The sequence below is a fragment of the Coturnix japonica genome, chromosome 15 (assembly GCF_054131305.1).
Source record: "Coturnix japonica strain WE chromosome 15, WE-NBRP24, whole genome shotgun sequence".
Lineage (NCBI taxonomy): Eukaryota > Metazoa > Chordata > Aves > Galliformes > Phasianidae > Coturnix > Coturnix japonica.
Window position 1 is genome coordinate 10114635 of NC_140677.1, and position 20580 is coordinate 10135214.

Genomic DNA, 20580 nt, shown 5'->3' on the forward strand with positions numbered 1-20580 from the left:
TGAAGGACAGAGGGAGAAGAGCAGAGATTCTACAGACTACAGGTATTTGAAAAGTTAAATCAACAGCTTTCCAATAGCATTATTTTAAGAATCATTCCCCCTAATATATGCAGGGAGCCAGCTGCTAGCACAATGACCTTTAAACCCGCCCCACCATACCTTATTAGACTAATTCAGAGCTGGAGGTTGGCTGATCCCAAAATCCACTTACACAGGACAAACAGGCATTCAGCAGGGACAAAGAGCGAACACACTGTCAGAATAATTCAGTCTGCATTTCTGGATACATTCAGGCTTACCACAGCACAACAGCACTCGTTTCAAGCTTCAGAAACAACTTTACACAGGATGTTGCAGCACCAGACTTCCTCAGGACTACACTATCTCCTTCCCTCATATTATAAAGGTAACAAATTCTAATTGTAACAAGTGTTGGCTGTCCGGACAGCTTCTGTGAATGCTGAGGGTGGGCTCTAAGAGCCTTTCACCAGCTCTTAAAGGCTCCTACAGAGGCCTCCAATCAGAAAACACAAAATACCACCAGGTAAGAAGGTGCATATAGGAGGTGCATAAGGAGACAGCATCATAAGGGGATGAAAACCACAATACATGCAGGCCTGGCTCCAAAAGAACCCTCCCTACAAAACTTAGATTTTGTAATATGAACGCTCCACAGTTTTGGATAGAGATGGTCTGTGGATGGAATATACCAAGCAAGCAGCATCAGGATAACTTCCCCAAGCCGTCTCTTCCAACGTGCTACAGGTCTGATGAAAAACAGATTGGTTTCCTATTAATACAAGGGCTCGTGTGCTGTCCATCAGCCTCCCAAGGAGGCGCTGCAAAGAAGGGCGAGGTGGAGCAGTCATGCTTACCTGGTAGCAATTCTTCCACTTGTTTAGGACCAGTGCCACAAGAACAGCCCCCATACATACTATCTACAGACAGATTCAACCGAGTGTTGGAGGCATTAAATCCTCTTAGTTCTCAAGGTATTCAGCCCCGAGACCTGCTAATAAAACAGCTGATGGATGGTGTGTAAAAGCAACAAAGTGCCTTCAGCAGGAAGCCATCCTGCATAGACCAAGACCAACAACAAGCATAACAAATCTTTACTTTCCCCAGTTTGTCATGAAGACTTTGGCATCCCAGATACTATTTCCCAAGTTATAGCCAAGTTGACAGAGAATGGACCTAACATTAGCAATGAAGTTATGGAAGTCAAGGCTATTTTGGAACTTCTTGGGAGTCAGAAGGCATTTGACCACTGACCTTGTGCTTCTAACCAGCAGTTGCTATCGACAGCAATTTCTGTGGATCTGTTTCAATCTAACTTCAGCAGCAAAACACGTAGGTTAAAAATTGGAAATCAACTGCCTTCTGTCCAGGACTGCTTGGTCATCAGTCTCCCAGAATTAATCCGAGTAAGAATTTCCACTTTAACTTGCCAACATTGTGCTACAAATCTTTTGTGAAGAAGTCTGGCATTAAAGCAGCATGATGTATCACAACACACTCTCACCCCCAAGCAACTATTCCCCATAGTAGATAAACCTGGCTGCAAGCAAGCTGCAGCTCTTGGGAAAACATTGCCTAACACACCACACAGAGAGCAGAGACTTTGGGAGACTCTTTAGATAAAATATATCCATGTAGATCTCATTATTTAAGCTTATAAAGAAATAATTCCCAAAGACAGAGTATCTCAGAGAAACACATTCCTGTCCTGATAGCGCTTGTCCCGATTTTACTTATATTTGATGCCCAACTTCAAATGCACCCATTCAGATCCACCCACTCAAAGACCACACCAGGTCCAAGTCAGGTATGACATCTCGCTCCTATAGCGCTTTCATTACCTCCTTTTTCCAGGCTGCTTTTAAACAGGTTCAGGCAAACCAAGTTTTAAGTCAAAAGGAGCTGTAGCACAGACCACTTTTTTAATGTAACAAAACACCACACAGTCCAACTTCAGAAACTGACTTATTTCCCTCTTTTAACAACATTCCCTTCAAAATCATCTGTAAAATATGCACGCTTAGACTAATCTTACCTTTAAGTATATCTGAGATTAGAGTCATTAAGTGAGAAATTAGACCCAAAGGCAACTTTGTCTCACTATAAGAATGTCAAAAAAAAATCCAAACAAGCAAAAAATAGAAAGACAAAAATAAATACACATGGACTGTGAGTCAGGCTCTTAGACAGCAGATTGTTGTGGAGAAATGAGGGCAGGATGCCTTCCTTCCAGGCTAGGCAATGGTCACAAGAACTTCATAGCCTGCACGTTCCTTTGCTCTTGACTAAATCTCCCTAGAAGTCCTGAAGCACATTGAGTTGGGCAAAAGAGAAGTTTTAAGCTTATTTATGCTGTTGTTTCCTTTGCAAATGGTAAATTCCAGAATATACGACATTTGGGCTTTACGTAATACATGGACCACAAACAGCAGAGTCAGAAAGGTAGCTGGGTTAATAAGTGCTGACAGTTTGCCAGGCTGTGGGGAACAGCAGGGCTTCGTGAAGTGCTGAGATACAGAGCAAATAAAGAACTTACACCTCCAGTTTCATGAATACCAGGTATATGCAGCAGCCATTTCCATTTTAAGTAGGCCAGCATTTTACTCTGGGACATGCCTCATATATTAAGATGGTGCTTTATGTCCTTTCAGGCAGCTCTATATTTTTAGTTTATCCACTGATGAACTCTAGGGAATCAGAAATGTTGTGCAAGGACCAAAGACCCAATGGAACCAAAACTGCCACCTTAAAAAAAAGAAATACCCATCTAAACAATAACTGCTTCCATCCTTTATAAATAGGAGCAAAATATGGATCACTTTCACCTTTGCAAATAACAGGTCAGGAGATGCCTACAATGAATCCAATGCTGCTCTGCCTTTACGACTAAATAAACAGCAGCTGCCTGCAGCTTGCGGCCTCTCCACTGATTCCCTTGTGGGGGCCATTTATTGAGTCATAAACTCCTCCGATAGTGTTATCACCACAGCATTTGGACAAATAAAGGTTGGAAGAGAGAAAGATTAAAAAAAGAGAATTGACTTTACAGAGAAAGCAAGAAAAACACTTCACAGATACGTTTGCTTTGAACAAGGGCAGAGAGACGAACGGCAGGGCAGGCACATACCTGGCTGAGGGTATGGATAGGATATCATGCTCCAGATACCAAATACACAGATTTATCTCAAACCACAAAGCTGAATTTCAGAAAGCTCAAACAACCCTAAAGCCTTCCAAGTTAGATATACTGTATTTCAAGTAGCATACCTCGTGATACATCTTCTCTACAAGGCTTCAATTGCTGAGATTTAGATCTGCAGAGTGTTGGTGAGGGAAGCAGAACACTGGCATTTCTCAAGTCACTGTACCTGGGTATGGTTCCCTCATCCAGGGAAACTCCCAGCAGGTCTGTACCCCAGTGGGCTGGGGTCAACCAATTTGTAAAGCATTCTGCACTCCATCAGGATGGAAACAACTCCATAGCAAGAAGCTAAAGATGATCTGAGCTACTCACAATACAGCCCACGACATCCTGCATCTCCTGGAGCCGATGAGCTTTGGCAGAAAGATTCTGGTCGGGGAAACAACAGCTCACAGCAGGCCAGGCTCCTGCAGGATCCAAATGCTTGAGCAAAGCTATTCCATCAGGAATGGACACTGCATGACTATCAGCTGCATCTTCTCAGCAATGGTAATGTAGGTCACTGCTCACAGATCAGAAGTAAACTTCAGGCAGAGTTGCAATGCTCTGCTGTGTGTGTTGAATGGAAAATGGGCTTCCATAGAGATCAGTCAAAAGCATGAGCAGTAAATTGACTACACTTCTTTATTAGAGTCAAAGGTAAAGGAGAATGTAGTAGACTCAAGGTTATGTTAGACATCTACATCTGCTGGAATCTAGTCTGTGCTTTGCCAGGGCTTGTTTGCATAGCAGAGTGACTCACAGCAAATGAGGGTGAATTTTCCCTGCGCTTCCATTACAAACCGAGTACGTTCGCATACAGAGAAGTTGCTATACAATAAACTCACTCACCAGTTTATTACATTGTAATTTCCTTATGAAGACAAGCCCTAAAGCCTCGATAGAAATAGGTTTACCTTTGTCTGTTATGAATAGCAGACTCGTGAGAAGCTGGATGTAGAACAGAGAGAAAAGGCGCAGAACTATGAATGGCTCCTAGCTCAGTGCATGTACTTCCTACTGACAAGGGAATACACATGTGTGAGTATGCAGCTCGTTATAACTTGGTTTGACCAGCAGCTAGAGCACAAAAACATCACCTTGGTCCCTCTGTGAAAGAGGAGCACCTGGAGACATTAGGAGAACACTTGGAAGAAGAAGGGTGCAGTGGGCATTTGATTGCACACAACTGTAAGTAGCAGCACTGTTCAAAACCTTGACACGTGTTAATATGTGGTCACCAGCAGCCGCATTTTTCAGGTGGCAGCTGGTTGGAGACCCCCTCACATAACCACCAGTTACATTACAGCTTAACCATCCAAACCTCTATGGAAACTCAGATTCACCCACCGGTGTGAACAGGACGTAGAGGAAGCAGAAGGGGTCACAAAGATCTTAACAAACCTTGCACGTGAGTGCACATCTGCAGGGCAGGAAAGCAATTCAGCAGCAGGACCTACGCTTCCAAAAAACGATTGTTTTCCTTTTCTATCAGGGTCCAAAAAAAGAAATAGCGCAGATTCCCACTACCCACTCTCCTTTTCCTTCCACACCCTCCTCTCATTGGCACGAGATAAAACCTCGGGGAAACAGCAGCAGCAATTTTCAATTCTCATTATCTAACGGCAGCAGTAGCTCTTGGTGAAACTTGCGGTCAATAAACTACAGGCAATTTTAAAAGACACAATGGGAACTGCCCCTCCCACAGCTGTCCCATTATCCCAGCTTTTATTAGATTTAAAACCAGCAATTCTTATGCTGTAGCCGAAGTTCTGCGGAGCCACAAAAACAGACCACCAGAAAAGATAAAACACTCCTAAATTAAACAGGAGGCATTACAGCAACATGCTGTGATGTCAGAGGGCATCGACATAAGCAAAGCTCAGGTTGCAGGGAGCAACCCAGAGCCCACGAGAACACAAACAAAACTTAACATTCTGAACAAATAAACAGCAAAGCTAGTAAGCGTGTTAGATAGGGAAGGCAGAGAACAGATGAGCAACAAGCAGAAGAGGATCACTCGGGAGCATCCAACTACAGGCACTAGAAGTTTGGAGTTGAAGGCCTCAGTGTGCCTAAGTGGTAGAACAGTCACTCGTAGATGGCAATTCCACTGACCTCCTTTAAAGGACTGTTGTAGGACGTGATGCACCGTGCTCCTGCAGTACCTATTTCTGTGCCCTGATGAGTAGAACACATACAGAAGAGGTAACAACAATTACAGCTCTATCATGCACTACAGCAACCTGCTCCACCAAGAGGGCCTGTACAGGAAAGGAGAGCAGAAAATAAATTTCTAAGGTTCAGAAATTATTACCGGATATATTTCTGTGGGGCAGAGGTAATTGAGATTGCACCTCACCTCCTGGATGAGAAATGTACACAGCAACAGGCAAAGGGAAATGGGTGCCCAAAGGAATGGTCTTAAAGCAACACAGTAAGGGGGAAGATGCAAGGAATTACAGTCATCCACTATAAGTTGTAATTTTCAACCTAGAAATCTAGAGCTCGCTTTCTCTGAGCCTAATGTATCCATGCCTTGGAGACATTTTACCAGCCATCAAAAAGAACTTGCAGAGAACCAGATGCTTCATTAAAGAATATTCACCAAGCCTTATAAAATCTTTAGGAAAAAGCAAAAGAACAAATCACCATCGTGCCAGCGAGCTGAAGTCCCACATCCAGCTTTGATTACAACATCCTTCTATAATAGCAAACAAATTCTGTTTAAAAGAAAAAATAACCAAAAAATCAAGAGATTGTGACCCCTCTTTCCCACATTCCTCCAACCCAAATGAGGAACGCGTGAGACGAAAAGCCATTTGGTAGAAGATGCTGCTAATTTAAACTTAAAGAAAAATAGCAGCTTAGATAGGAAAGGGAGGAGGGAGTTGTACGGTCCAGGAAAAAGCACAACAGCTTGTGATCGCTACATATATATCTCAGGAGTCAGAGGAAGCAGTAAGAGCAGCGAGGCAAACTGGCAGGGCTCGAGCCATCCGGGGATAAAGGCAAATACAGGAGATGCTCTGCCTTGCACACAGCTTATTTGGGTTTGCACTTGCAAAACCCTCTTGTGCCTGTATCCAGCTGCAAGTTTCAGCTACCTGTGCCTCAATGCCCCTTCCCCTTTCTTAAAGCATAGCAAGGAGATTCGCTGTCACATCGCCATCACCCACAGCACGTTCACGTCCTATGCCCCACTTCTTCTGGGAACTTCCCAAAAGAGCAAGGAAAAAAAATTCCCTAAACACTCTGTAAACTGAGACCACCTCCAAGTTCTTTGGTTTATAAAGAAAACATACAAAAAACCAACCCCACACTGCACAAATCTAAGCAAGCTCCAAGTTAATAGGATCTTTCACTGCCCTCTGCTGTTACCAGTCATTTAGCTTCCAATTTACTCTTTAATAATGTCGGCCTGGGGCTCAGGGCTGGCAGCATCCCAGACCCTTTCTCAGGCGGCTTGGAGCCGCAGCTTGCAAATATGCTGAAGTTTAATGCAATCTGTCTTCTTTGGTAATCACATTCCGCCCGCACTGCATGCAATAAAGATGTATTGGTAAATGCATTTGCTAAAGATATACTCCACCAAAAAAGGCTACGAGCCTGATTTACAGGAGGGAAGGTGGAAGCATCAGGTAACAGAGGCTGGCAGCGGATGCACCGGCACTCTGAGCACAGCAACAGAGGGCACAGATTGTGCGGCAGCAAAGGCACTGCTTCACTTTAGAGCTAAGAAAGAAAAAGAAACCACATGTTTTGGGAGCTGGGGGCTTTAAAGATATCAGAGAAAAGCCCTTTCCCTGGCAGCTTTAACCTTGCTGATTTGCAGACATACAAAGACCTTCTTTGTAAACAGGAAGGAAAAAAATTCCACCAGGACTAGCAGCAACATTTGGTCTAATATATCCTGACAATTTTCCCATCTCCTTCTGTCGGGCTTCTTCTGGGAGCCGGCTGGCAGCTTGTTTCATGTTATACTTAAATCAGGCATACAGCTTCCCCTCACAATGCTAATGCGACAGAGAAAGACTGCTTCTATGAAATCTCCACCTCCCCCCACCCCCCGCCTTCACATTAATAATCCCAAGAGAGGAGTCTCAGTTTTCTGTTCCCAGAAGGCTCCATCCCTTCCCCAAACCCACCCTGCTACAGTCTCAAGACCCCTGAGAGATTTTATAACCAAAAAAGAAGTCTGCCCTCAAGGGACATCTGACCCACTGAATTCTCATGTGAGGAACAGCATCCTTTACACTCCAGACATCACCTTATGTCTTATCACACACATTTCCTACAACCATAACCATCCAAATGCTTCCTTTTTCCTTTCTCCTTCACCTGCTCTCAAAGTCACAGATTCTTCCAAGGTCCTCAGCAGTCACCATCCTAAGGAATCAACAGAAGCTAGGAGCGCTCTGCATCTCTGAAGGCAGAGCCATAACAGCTTGCTGGACCTCTCCACAACACAAACAACTTTTAGGAGCACACAGGTCCCTCAAGAGGCAGCAGCCTTGCTACTTAACAAGTTTTCCACATGCAACCACAAAAAGAAGCAAGACTGATAATCGTGAGGTCCTACAATGGAATCAGGAATGTTTAAAGCCTGCCCAAAACATCGCTAATATTGGCAAAATAGACGTAACTACCATCTACAGAACACAGTATCAAAGAAGGAGAAATGTGGAAAAATCATTATGACCGACTTTGAAGGCAAGGAGTATCTGCACTACTGTTTTGGTAGCAGCTCAGCACCATAGGGGCACTGATGGGAAGGCAGCTGGGACATACCACAGAGAGACCGGGCAGCACTGGATCAACTTGAATGGGCATAAAGTGCATCCCAAGGAAGACTTGTCTCCTATAAACACCCCAACTTGACTGAAAGATACCACAGATCTCCAGAAGAAAACACTATACAGAACAGTCAGCAAAGCCAGCAAGTATAACAGAGAAGCTTTTACTACCTTCTGAGCGGCACTAACACAGCGCTGATACTCCTTAGCCAGCTCTGAGCATTTGAGCACTTCACGTTGGTTTTCTTGATAGCACTTCAGAATTTCAGACTGCAGACTTGCACAGACAGGATCAGTGTTCCTCCTCCTGTGGGCAAAACAAGAACAGAGAGATGTGCAAAAGGGAGTTTGCAGCCATTGCCTACCACTTGACTAGTGGCACACACTTGTGCTGGAGTCACTTAGCCCTAAAAAATAAATAAACCAGTAGGAGCAGCGATCACAAAGTGAGTTAAATGACCAGTGATGTCTTCCAGCTAAAAAAATCCAGAGTACTAAGCAGAAAGATGGAATGTATTCTTACTGGGTCAGTGTGGGAGGCTGCTTTACCCACAGATAAAATACTGTGTCTCATCTGCAGTTAAGAGAAACCAATTTCAAGAGGTTCAATGATTTCTCCAAGACACGCAGGAAATCTTTGACAGAAGTCAGGAATTCTGGCTGGGCCTGCACCAGATCTGTAACAGGCTGATAAGGAACTGAATGGACTTGTTGAATGAGCTACCCCTACTTACTGAATTCTCAACTATTTAAACATTTCCCCAAAAAATCCAGCCTGGTTGTGAGTACTGCAGTTCCTCCAGTAACTAAACAAAACAAAAAAAGGGAATAATAGCAAGACCAGGTATCTGTTTCTTTGTATCTCCGAAGCAATTAGTACTCATGTCCCATAAGTGGCATCGACAGCTACTCAAGAACAATTACAGATGATGTTCTGAGGCTATCATGTGCATGAGTACATATGGCATATCTTCAGCAATAGCACCAATAAAGAGAAGGTCATTGTAAAATAATCCGAGCCACAATGGCACAAGCACAGTAACAGCATCATCAGCTGCACAGACAGGCAGCCACAAATTGCAGGAATTTGCAGCACAATTGCCATGGTACATTTCAGCAGGAGGAGTAGCAGCACTAAGACACTGCCTTCTAAATCATAAACCCACTTAATTCCTTGCATTCCCTGCCTCAGTGTGCTTAAAGAGATCTGTGCTCAAAGATCAAATGTCCCTCTTCTTTCCAAAGCACCTGATGTTAAGGGCAGGCACAAATGCCATACTGTGCTACATTCATTTCCACAGTAACAAGTCACTCATTCAATCAATAGGGTTTCCCAACCAGGTAGGAAGAAAATATGGCCTATTCCTGAACATCTTTCATTCTCTCACAGGTGAAACATTTCTAAGCCACAAGGTATCTTGAAGCCAGATCATCCAAAAGTGTTTTGGAGACTACAGATAGGAATTTCCAAATCACACTCATTTTGGTAAGGTACTGAGGAAGGCAAAAGAGGAAAAGAAGAAACCATCTGTACCAGCAACACCACTGCCTCTTCATAATAGTTTGGTTGAGACATACTCCAAGCAATAGTTCAGTCCTCGGTCATACCCTGCAACGTACATCAACAGGCACTGCAACAGGTAGCCCAGTGTTGTGGTTGATGCCCCATCCATGGAGGCTTTCAAGGCAAGGCTGGATCAGGCCCTGGGCAACCTGATCTAGCTGTGCACGTCCCTATTCATTGCAGGGGAGCTGGACTAGATGGCCTTTAAAGGTCCCTTCCCACTCTAAGTATTCTATGATTATAACTAAGAATTTATCAGCAACAATGTGACAGCCACACTCAGAAACACCTAGATCAGAAAGCCACCAAAATACTACATAGACTTCTTTTTCTCTCCCTCTTCTCTAACCCTACAGCTTTTAGAAGAAACTTGTTTCATATGCAGTCCCCAGAGGTGAGCATGCATTTGTAATTTCCACGTTCCGTAGCAAATCACCTTTAAAGCCCCTGAAAATCCATATTCCAAAAATCTTCAGATTTTGAAATAGAAAAGGAACCGGAGAGAGCATCAAAAACTCATAATATCGGCATTTTGCTTTGTCACTAACTTTAATATCGCTCTAATCAAATCAGTGAGACTGTGGAAACGACACCAAACAATACCAGGTCAGGAAATACCATCAAATCCCTCAATTCATTGAAGAAGTTAAGACTTTTAAAATTAGGTTTTTCCAACTCAGCCATGTTAAACTGAAGGGCATTTTGTAATTTTCAAGCAGAGGGTTGGGGGAGGGAAAAGGCAGAGCATGTCACAGAGCAGTCTGAATTCAATGGAACAAAACAAGTATCGTGGAGAAGCTCCAGCTATGCACCAGTTGTACCACCTTCTCAAAAGAGATTTAGAGAATCTCATCAACACAGCACAAAATCAGCTGACGTAATTATCGATACAAATCCCACAAATCCATTTATGAGAGCATTCACAAATGAACTGGAAATTCAACAAAACCAGCTAAATCCTACAGAGGATGACATCTCACTTTGGAGCAGGAAGGCAGTGCTGCTCAGAACTGTCTCTGTAGCCCACAACACAGTGTGACCTGTGAAATGAAGAGCCCAGCACAGGGAAGGACACCCAAGTCCAATGGAGCACACGCTGGCTTTGGACAGTGGTACACTTAATTTGAAAGGAAGGAGAGCTTTACCAGCTACACCCCTTCAACCTCAGCCCACCACAAGGCTATGGGCAGTATTTAACCTTCAGGAAAATAATCATCTCCTGGACACTGCTCTTGGTAAATGCTTCGCTGCTGGAGGGTTTTAAACAATGAAGGGGAAAGAATGTGGTGGAGAAGGAATGAGGTTTGAATACAGAAAGAGCAGAGGAACAGTAAGCTTTGACCTTTCTTCTAAAATGGGTCACAGTTTTAAGCGTAATATGCTAAGACCAAGAAAGGCAGGCAATTAGCCTCTGTCTAAAATAAAATGCATTGCAATTGCTACTGCTATTATGAAAACAGATGCAGCTAAACATCAGCAATTTACAGCAGCTAAAATAAAAGGGGGGTAAAGGAAAAGGTCTGAGCAGGAGGGCTAGGAAAATACCCACAGACAAGGAACTACAGGAGTTGAGCTCTGACAACACCCCGGATATAAATGCAGGGCATACAAAATATGAAAGATTAAAACAATAATACATGATCAAGGAAGAGGAAAGGAGAAAAGATTACAGGTGGGGAAAAAAAGGATTAATCTAGAAATAAAACTCATTAGCAGTGCCTCTCCAGTCACAGCGGAGAAAATCCTCAGCTTCTCCGCTGTGCAATGAGACAGAAGGCTACGTACATCTCAGATCTTCCTCTCCCCCTCCTGCTGAAGGATCTAAATCAGCTCTTTGGCTGGAAAAGAAGAGATGGGTTTTCTTAAAATGAAACAAAGGGCGTCCTTCTCCCTGCTATCCCTTGAGGTAAGGTGGAACGAATGTGATCCTGCTGCATTTTGACACACCAAGAGTTACCAAATCCTCTCTATCACTGCGTATTCCCTTTACTTTATTTAACAAATGAAATCTCATCAACTTATCCTTCTTCTATTATCACTGCTGACATCAATCTGATAATATTGGCTTGGTGTGGAATCGTGCTATTATATGTCCTCTTGATATTTAATTTAAGAGAAACGTCTGCAGTGGGGTGAATATGTGAAGCAAGCTTTTTATTACTGGCAGCAGTAAGGACGCTGGGAGTGAATTAGACATTCATCTTAGTCAGGGCCAATCTACTGGCTCAGAAGAGGTTTTCTTCTTAACCCTCTCCTAACTGTTCAACAGCGGCAGGTAACGGCTGCTCCAGTCAATAACTGCATTCATTTGTCTTGGCAAATTCACTTCTATGTGGATATAAACCCCATGAAGAAGTGCTGAGCATCTGGGAGGTTAAAGCAAGGTTCTTCAAGAATTTCCATCCTAAGCGCTGCAGTAGTGCGCAGAGTGCTGGTCTAAATGTCCATCAATTAATCAAGGAGCCACAACGGCTCTCAAAGACAAACACAAACTTATTTCATGAACCGATTTAAGGCAATATCATCAGTACACAGATCCCACAGGCAGGCTACAAACATAGCGCAATGGCTACCAGCTCGTTGTTGCTGACAGCTTCCACTTTTGGAAGGAGAGTTATGGGCTTGGTACTGGAAAGCGAGGGAAAGCTGTAAGATGTGTATGCATTTGCTACTATTTCTACCCTGATGAAAAAAAATATCAGACTAGCCAAGTGGAGATAGAACTTGAAAGCTTTAGGACTTGACAGCTCCTTAAACTGGTCCAAGATCCACAGCAAGTACCACGCTGTCACTTGGCTTTACTGGGTAGAACAGCAATCCCAGATGGAATTAGAGGCAAGATTCTCTTTTTACCTTTTACTCTGGGAAACCATTCAAGCTGAGAAAAAACACTTAAGACAGAGAGTGAAGGTATCTAAACCTAGACATTTAGATACTTCTACTCAAAGTGAAAATTCAAAGACACCCAGGGTTTCTTGTACAAGCCGACTTCAGAACAGCTTGCTCCGGTATAGAAGCCGCCTAAATGGTGCAGCGAAATTTCCTGTGGGTTGCAGAACCCAATAACCAGGTTAGCTACTTTCTGCTGCACTATTCAACTGCAACCAGTGTCAGAGCTAACCTGAACAAACCACATTAATCACCACTGTAACTACAGCGCAGACAGCCTCAGAGGTCAGCAATGAGGTGCACGGGCTGCACTGAGAGCAAAGCGCAGCAGCAGTTTCTGTGTCGGAAAGGAATCAGAGATGTGTCAAATAGTTGGTTAGTATGGTTGTATATCCAGGCTACACCAGATGTATTTCAGACTAAGCTCAGCGATGTTTGGTCACATGGAAGTGGTGTGCTGCACCGTACATACACAAAGCCACTAAGTGGTTAACTGACCTGTAAAACTGCATTCTCCCTTGGGTAGCAGTTGGCTCTGATGGCTCCTCTTTAACATGTCAGGAAAATAACTCCAGACAGATGCAATACATAGTGTGCAGAAAGGTTCCATCCTCTCTCATTACTGCATCCTTGACATTTACAGCAGAAAATTAAACACAATTGAAGCATTTCATTCACATATAACAAACTCATCAGCACAGAACAAACAGCCAAGAAAGCCAGCTTCCATCGCAGGATGCTGTGCTATCACAGAGCAAACACTGTGGCCTCGCTACAGCCTATGGGATTCCCTGACCCTGCACGTCAGCTTGATAACATGGCCTGAATGAAAGGGCAGAGTCACTTCTCTCACCAAACAGCAACAAAATAAGAGAAGGAAGATTCCTAATGGATTATCAACCAGTACTATTTAAGCTACATAACCGAGCATAGTCTAAATAAACTCCATGCCTCACAAGAATAAACTATTACCATCAGGAAGGAAATATCTCTGATCAGTCTCATGTATTCAAAACACCACTCAAAGCTTTGCCACCAATCTGCGTGGAATATTCTTTGTAGAAATAACTACTGCGTAAAGGACATGGATTAAAAGGAAAGGTGAAGCCTCATGACAATTTTCTTAATGGGACACTACCTCCACATTTCAGCTGTGGCAGCTGCTTTTCTAAATCCTTCCCTTATGTCTTTTCATACTGTCTGCAACACACTACTGCACAGTGCAGCATTTCCTCTCTCTTTCTCCCTCTTCACAGCTGCACTTCACTAGCAGGTCACTCATTTCTCTTCTCTCCTACCTTGTCCATGGAAATGCCTAATGAATACATATTTATGAAGTCCTTCGGTTTCCATGCAGCTCTGTGATCCTACAAAATTTGTCACTCAAACACTTCCCAATCTCCGCTCCTCTTTTGACAGCTTGTTTGAAGCTGTCACACAATTCCCCATTGCAATTTGTGCACTCAGTGCACCCGCGTCCTTTCCAGGACAGACAACTCCTTCCCTTCCAATCACAGATGCCCAGAAGCTGTTCTGAAATCATCTTCTGTGTAACTAATTAGATTCTATCACTGAGAACAAAAAGTTAAAACAAGCATCCAAATCTCAACAGAGTCCACAACTTGTAGTGTCACTGCGCTGCTGGAACTCCTTCAGAGATGACAGTCTAACCTGACCACGTTTTCTTTAGGAAATGACAACAAGAACAACTTTCTAAACACTCAGACTAAGGTGGAATGCACTACTTCAGAGCTTTATATGACACCTAATTTCAGCCAACACTCACAGAAGTCAACAACGATGTCTCCATTCCACTGATGAAACTCATGCAAAGAGACTGTGTGACCAAAGCAGCACAGGTTCCAGTTCCATATCTCACTTATTTCAACACAAGGCAAACTCTTCTCCTTCCTACATGGTTTAACCTCATATGTAAGTAGCCATTCCCCATTAGAGCAATAGGCCACCCAAAAAAACTTCAATTTATATTTACTTGTACGGATGCAGCTTCTACCGCATTTAAACTGACTTTCTTAGCAGCATCCCTATGGCTGTAGGCGGGTTATAAGTGACAACTCCCAGCCAGTCCTGCAAACCCAATTGCTAATCATCCCTATTAGCATTCTGCATGGCAGATGGCAAGCAATGTGAAATAATGAGAGATTTCTCCCCACAAGTGGATAATTTCAGTGTACATGGATGTGAATTCTTTACCGATTACGATGGTAGAATACTGAGTTACAAGAAACTGTCAGTTTGGAAGATGAAAGGAAAACTACAGCCTCTTGGCTGCCTTGCCAAGAGATACAGAAGTTTACAGAACTGGATCTCCTGCCCACAAAGCCATGCACCGTTTTTTTGCCAAACTACTAAAAGTTGACTAGCAAAGATGAAGCCTAAAGTTAGCAGCAAAATGGTCTCTGGAAGCCAAGCAGGAATGAGTCAGAATCTTGTTGCTGGAAGGAGTTCTCTGAATCAGAAAGGAAGCTGGCTCAGCTCCCACAAGGCAGAAAAGCAATATAGCAAGCAATAACTGAATGTGAAAACAACACACAGCCCAACAAGTGACCCGAATAGGGATTTTGTTTCTTAAGATAAAAAACATCATCTAAAAAACAGTTAAGAACTCAGGTCAGGAAGTGAACGCATGCAGCGTCAACCCTAAGAATATTTGGGTTGTGATAATGCTGTAATGTCAGGCTTTGCTGGGGAGGCTTCTGCTGAAGGAATGTTGGCCCCATCTTTTTTGGTACATGAAACCCCCTCCTAAAAACGCTCTTACATAACGGAGTATCTGTTATGCTAATTTCATATAGCCACAAGACATGAGGGACAGACACGCGCAGTAATTCTTTCCTATGTGAGATGATCTTGTAATGATGTCAGACTGCTAAGGAAATGTTCTTTTCAAAAAGAAACCCTGGCCACTCATTTAAATAGCAGTTACATCCCTTAAACATCACTCAGCGCTGCACTGAGTCCTTTTAGTTACACACCAGACCACAGACAGACAAAAACACAAACCCAATAGGATGCTCTGCATTGACAAGAGGGCTGCAACCTGCTGGAGATGCAGAGACAGAAGAGAACGAAGCCACCAGCATTAAGGGTTCAGGCAGCATCTGAAGCTAAACATCCACCTCATTAAAAATCCCCTTCTTTGCACGTGCTCTAATCTTCAAAACCACAGTGCCCCCTCTCAGCATGCTGTGCCATTTGCTGAGTACTGACTCAGCAAGATCCCCATTAGGCAGCCCCTCATTCCCCAGAGAGCAGCAGGAATGGTGCTTTCACAGAGGAAGGGGGTGGGGAGGTTGGGATTGAGATAAATATTATTTCAAGAAGTTCTCCAAGAATTGAAAGAAATCCTTACAGAAATAACTTAGATAATGCAGGCAGCACATGAAACACCTCAGGTGAGTTAATGAGAACACTGCCTACCTTGAGCTGCTCCACTGTATTGTTAATGGCACTCACAGTCAGGTTCAGCCCATGGGAACACAACACTGAGATGGTTTCTCTGAGGAACCTCATACTTGCCTTTGGTCTCTCCTATCACCCCTCCAGGAGGAGGCTGACTCAACAGCAAAGACATTTTGCACAAAGCATATAATCCCAAATCAGGAACACAATTACTGTTCAAAACAGCAGCATTGCCCTTGAAATCACTTGTTACTGAATTAATGACCAGATTGAACGGAGTGTTACCTCAACTTTGCTTTAGGCTCCTAATTAGTAAACAAGTCATTAATTCACTGGTAACAAGTGGTTTCTCAGGCATTATTGCTTCTGACATCTTTAATTCACCACTCTTTTTGGAAAGCTTCCCCCGATAACCATAGCCTCCATCCTTTACAAAGCAGCCCCACGTCCCAACCTCCAGCACACCATGCACCACATATGCAGGAGGACAGGGGCAGAAAAACCTGGAGTGAGCTCACTTTGATCATCAATTGATAATCATGATACCTTTTCCTAATTGAAGCCAAAGGGAGCACAGGAGCTCAGGCACAAAGACCGTTCAGACCTCAATGTAGACATGTCATTACATCTAAATTCTCATCAAAATACTACAAAGCTTGGGAAAATCTTTATTCCACCATCCAGCGGAATGTGTGACTGCCAAACCAAGGGCAGTGATCTGCTTCTATCTTCCCTGCATTCCCCAGAACGAACAGTTTTGAGCTGAGATCCCTCATGTACTCCGATGCATAAACTACGTTTGAGTTTTAACAGCTGCACAAACATCCACACTTTTGAAAACAATCTGGATTTGGCCTGCCAACAAACCCTGATGTAAGAGCTTTATAATGGCAACATTACTGCAGAATACAAGTGCTTTCCATGTAAAAATCGATAGTAATAGAAACATCCCTAATAGACTACAGGGAGTCTTTGGCACCTCTTCCTTTGCTACTCAGGCTTTATTTCACAAACTCCCGAGTTCTACCTATGTACCTTTGAAGAAATACTCTCACAATTTCGAAACGATATATTAATATTTCACACCAGTTTTTCAGCACTAACAGAACTGCAATCTCAGTTCATTGCTCTGATTTATTATTCATTCCTCGACATGCATAAAAGGAAAGATGATACAGTGAACAGCAGAACAGCACATCATCGTACTAAGTGGGCAAAAGGAAAGCCTTCCTTCCAAGCAGCAGCTTAGTAATCCCCGAGAAGAGGGTTTCAGAAAGAATCCACAATGGTTGGATAATGCATGCAATCTAATACGTTTTCTTAACTGAAGATCAGTCCAAAAAAGGATAATCTGGCTCAGCTGGAACATTTGCACAACTCTGTTACACGTATTTGACTTTAGTCACCACAAACCATATTCCTAAAGTAGGAGCGGAGCAACACAACGCCTGGAAATCAATGCACTGGCAGACAGTTGCTTAACAACAGGGCTTCCAGAATTAGTAAAGAAAATGTTTACACACTAATGTAAATGAGTCAAAAATCATTTTCAGTTCCATTTCACAAAGTACCCAAAAGTCTTTCTTCCAGAAATACTCACACCATATGCAATGGCAGTAAGTCAAAACTGACCCACCTACTCTCTTACCTGTTGTTAAAATAACCCTGCGGAAAATAGTCTCTGCCAGCAATACTCCTACTGCCCATAAAAACCAACTTCATCAATGTGAGAAACAGCAAAGCTTTGACTAATAACACATCTCTTTATTTAAAGCTTACATAGAGCACACTAGCCACAGACAGAGCAACCACCAATACAAACCGAGCATCGAGGGAAGAACAGGACCAGGCTGGGGCAAACATCTTGGGGGAAGATGTAATCACTGCAGTCAGTGTGCAACAGCACTGCGCTGAGCACTAATCACAGCTTTTTATCCCTGAAAACTCTTAAATCCCTATTGCAAGGGCTCTTAATTTCAAGGCTGAATTAATCATCTATCTAATCTAATGATAGGAGAAATCTCAAAGCAATTTTGTTTGAAAACTATGATGTCTTTACCCTTCTCCTTAGGCTTCATATAACTGTCCACAGAATAACTATTTCAGAGCTCGACTCATGGGCACAGCCATCTGTTGAAATAGATAGGAGTTTATTAATTTTGATATCTACTACGAAGACTTGTTTCATCACATAAGTACCTTACAAACTTTCCAGATCTACACAAAGGAAGGGAAAAAAAGAACAGGTAGTTCTCCTGGGCTCCAGTTACCTGCTGTCATTTCAATTGAGGGATCATCAGTCTCATGACATTTTATACAAAATACAAGCATTCATCTCTGTGAGTCCCAGAAGCGAGCCATGAGTCCCCCAATGCAGCAGACAGTCCATCTGTGGATTTTCTCCCCCTACCCCACAGAGTCAGTTTGGTTCTCAACACCACATTCAGCCCAGGAGGATACTTAGTACTTGCCAGTTTCTCTAACGTAATCATCTTAAATACTGATGTCCATTAAGTTTAAAGATCTCAGGACCATTAAACAGGCCTCTTAAATACCAAGTCCCACGCGGCGTAAATCTCTTTGGCAGTTTCCCCACTGGAAAGCTGCCTTGGATTCAGGGCTGATCTTTATCAGGATAAGATACCGATGTTCTTTACACGCTCCTGGATAACAGTGCAGAGCACACACAGTTCTGTGGGCACAACGTGCAGTGCAGCACAGCCGTTGGTAAGCAGCTTCAGGGAGGATTCAGCCAGCTATAGGGAGAGCTCAGAGGGAAACTCACTTTGGAACTATTTTATCTTTTAACAGCTTCCTAATCCCCCCATCCTGTTCCCGTAGCTTTACCTTTCAGAGCGAGCCACATCCCCCACCCACGGTAAGTCCTGCAACCAAATTTAACAGCTACAGAAATAAAAATAAAGACAACCTTCGCAAAAGAAATCAAATTTATTATAAAAAAAAAAGCCACCAACAACAGCATTCTGAGGATAAACCTAGAGTGCCTGCACTAAGCTATAACCTCTTTACTGATGGCTTTTTTCCTTCCCCTTAACAGATTCAGAGGCTGTAATAACATTTAATCCTCAGAAGCTAATCTAAATGTAACACTCAAAAGAAGACAAAGACAACGCAACTGAAAAAAAAAATAAAAATTTGGCCACTGCCTTTTGGGAGCGCTGCTTTATCCCCGGAGCGAGAGCATTAATAGAGCTTGGAATGAAATGCCATTTTATTCTCTGTAGCGGGGAGGGGATTAGTAAGTTGTCTTCTCTAAACCCAGCCTGAGTCATGGCTCTATGAGCACTGAGAAAAGGATGTGGAACGAAGCGAAGGGCGGGGAGCACTGGCTTTTTATTTACACGCCGCTTCTTTTGTGGGTGGTTACTGATGTGCAGTTTGCTAAACAGGGAAGGAAGGAAAAAAGTTCCAGGTCCCCAAAGTGATTCTGCTGGGTAACAAAAGAGAAAAATAATAATGCATTGATTATAATAACATCACAGAGACAATGTGTCCGTGGCGAGAGTCCAATTCACCACAGCATGTAAGCAACAAGGGCAAGTTGCTTAAGGTGCCGAAAGCTGGGCTCATTGGTTTCTTGTTGCTAGGATCTTCTTCCTGGGAGAAAGAAAGAGCTTGGACAGAGCCCAGAACAAAGAACCAGACAGCAAGGTGGGAGGAATGCGGGAGCAGGCTGGGATCAAGGTGAGGAGATGAGGAACAAAGCGTATCACAGCAGCCAGGCCACACAGGCACCCTGCCCTGAAGTAGGAACCAGGAGCTAATGACTGTGTCAGTGACTTAATATGAAGCTCTGCACTCAAGCACTTTGCTTCTGTTCCTATACAAATGGAGATGGTTTACTTGCCTACCTCGCAGGCATGCTGCAAAGCATCACCGGTAGATAGCTTGTGTGGTATTCTTAAATCCTGAAATGCTTGATAATCATTAAGGAGAGAAAATGGCCAAGTGTTCCATAGACTATTCGTGCAGAGCTGTAGATATCGATAAAGGAGCTTGCAAAAGTCAATAAATGCCAAGAAAATGCTTTTCTGTTTGTTTGTTTCAGGTATTTCTTATCTTTGCTTCAATGCAGACTCTGAAAAAACAGCGCCCTCACTATGGAAACAGACCAAACTCCAGCCCTCCCTTCATCCATCAGCTCTACCTATACACAGTGGCAGACAGCAACAAACACTGTGCAGGCTGGTCTCACAATGGCCAGGTGTCGGAGGCAGGTCTGAGAGTTCACAGTGAGACAAGGATGGGATAAGGCGGGGATGAGACACTATAGGATGGAAGAGATGCATTTTCCTCATTACGTGGAGAAAATGCCACTCCTGATCTGCTTTCAACATAGGAGCTGTTGAAAGCCAACACTGCAAGCACACAGACCTGTGCTTCATTCATAATTTGGCCGCATTTCAGTTCATGTAATTTTCCTGGAGTTTATTTGTGTCACCCAAGTTACTCGTTCTGCATAAATCAGTCTTACCTAGCTTAGCACTTACTGTGCCTGTACATCTAATGTGAAATTGCAAAACAAGATGAACAAATTATTATTTCCACTGAATTCACAGGACCTTGTAATTTATGACCATAGACAGGCTGCAGAAAGATTTGAATGTGCAAGGCCTAAAAAGAGGATCTCGTAACAAGCAAATTCCAAGTCCAACCAAACAAGCACAAATGCCAACATATGAAGGAAA

General features: G+C 43.2%; 1 protein-coding gene across 19 annotated transcripts in view; it reads right to left on the minus strand.

Annotated features, from left to right (window-relative positions):
• Nucleotides 1-20580, minus strand: part of CHCHD6 (coiled-coil-helix-coiled-coil-helix domain containing 6) — a 101893-nt gene that overhangs the window by 24153 nt on the left and 57160 nt on the right. For 7 of the 19 annotated variants that reach the window (XM_085516906.1, XM_085516908.1, XM_085516907.1 and 4 more), the window contains one exon: nt 8167-8302. The exons of 4 other annotated variants lie outside the window; for them this stretch is intronic. In XM_085516906.1, coding sequence (XP_085373032.1) covers nt 8167-8302 — 136 coding nt within the window. Of the gene's footprint in view, nt 1-5317; nt 5381-8166; nt 8303-19052; nt 19490-20580 lie in introns of those variants that run through there. 8 more of the 19 variants (XM_085516901.1, XM_085516892.1, XM_085516890.1 and 5 more) reach the window with 3 other exon arrangements.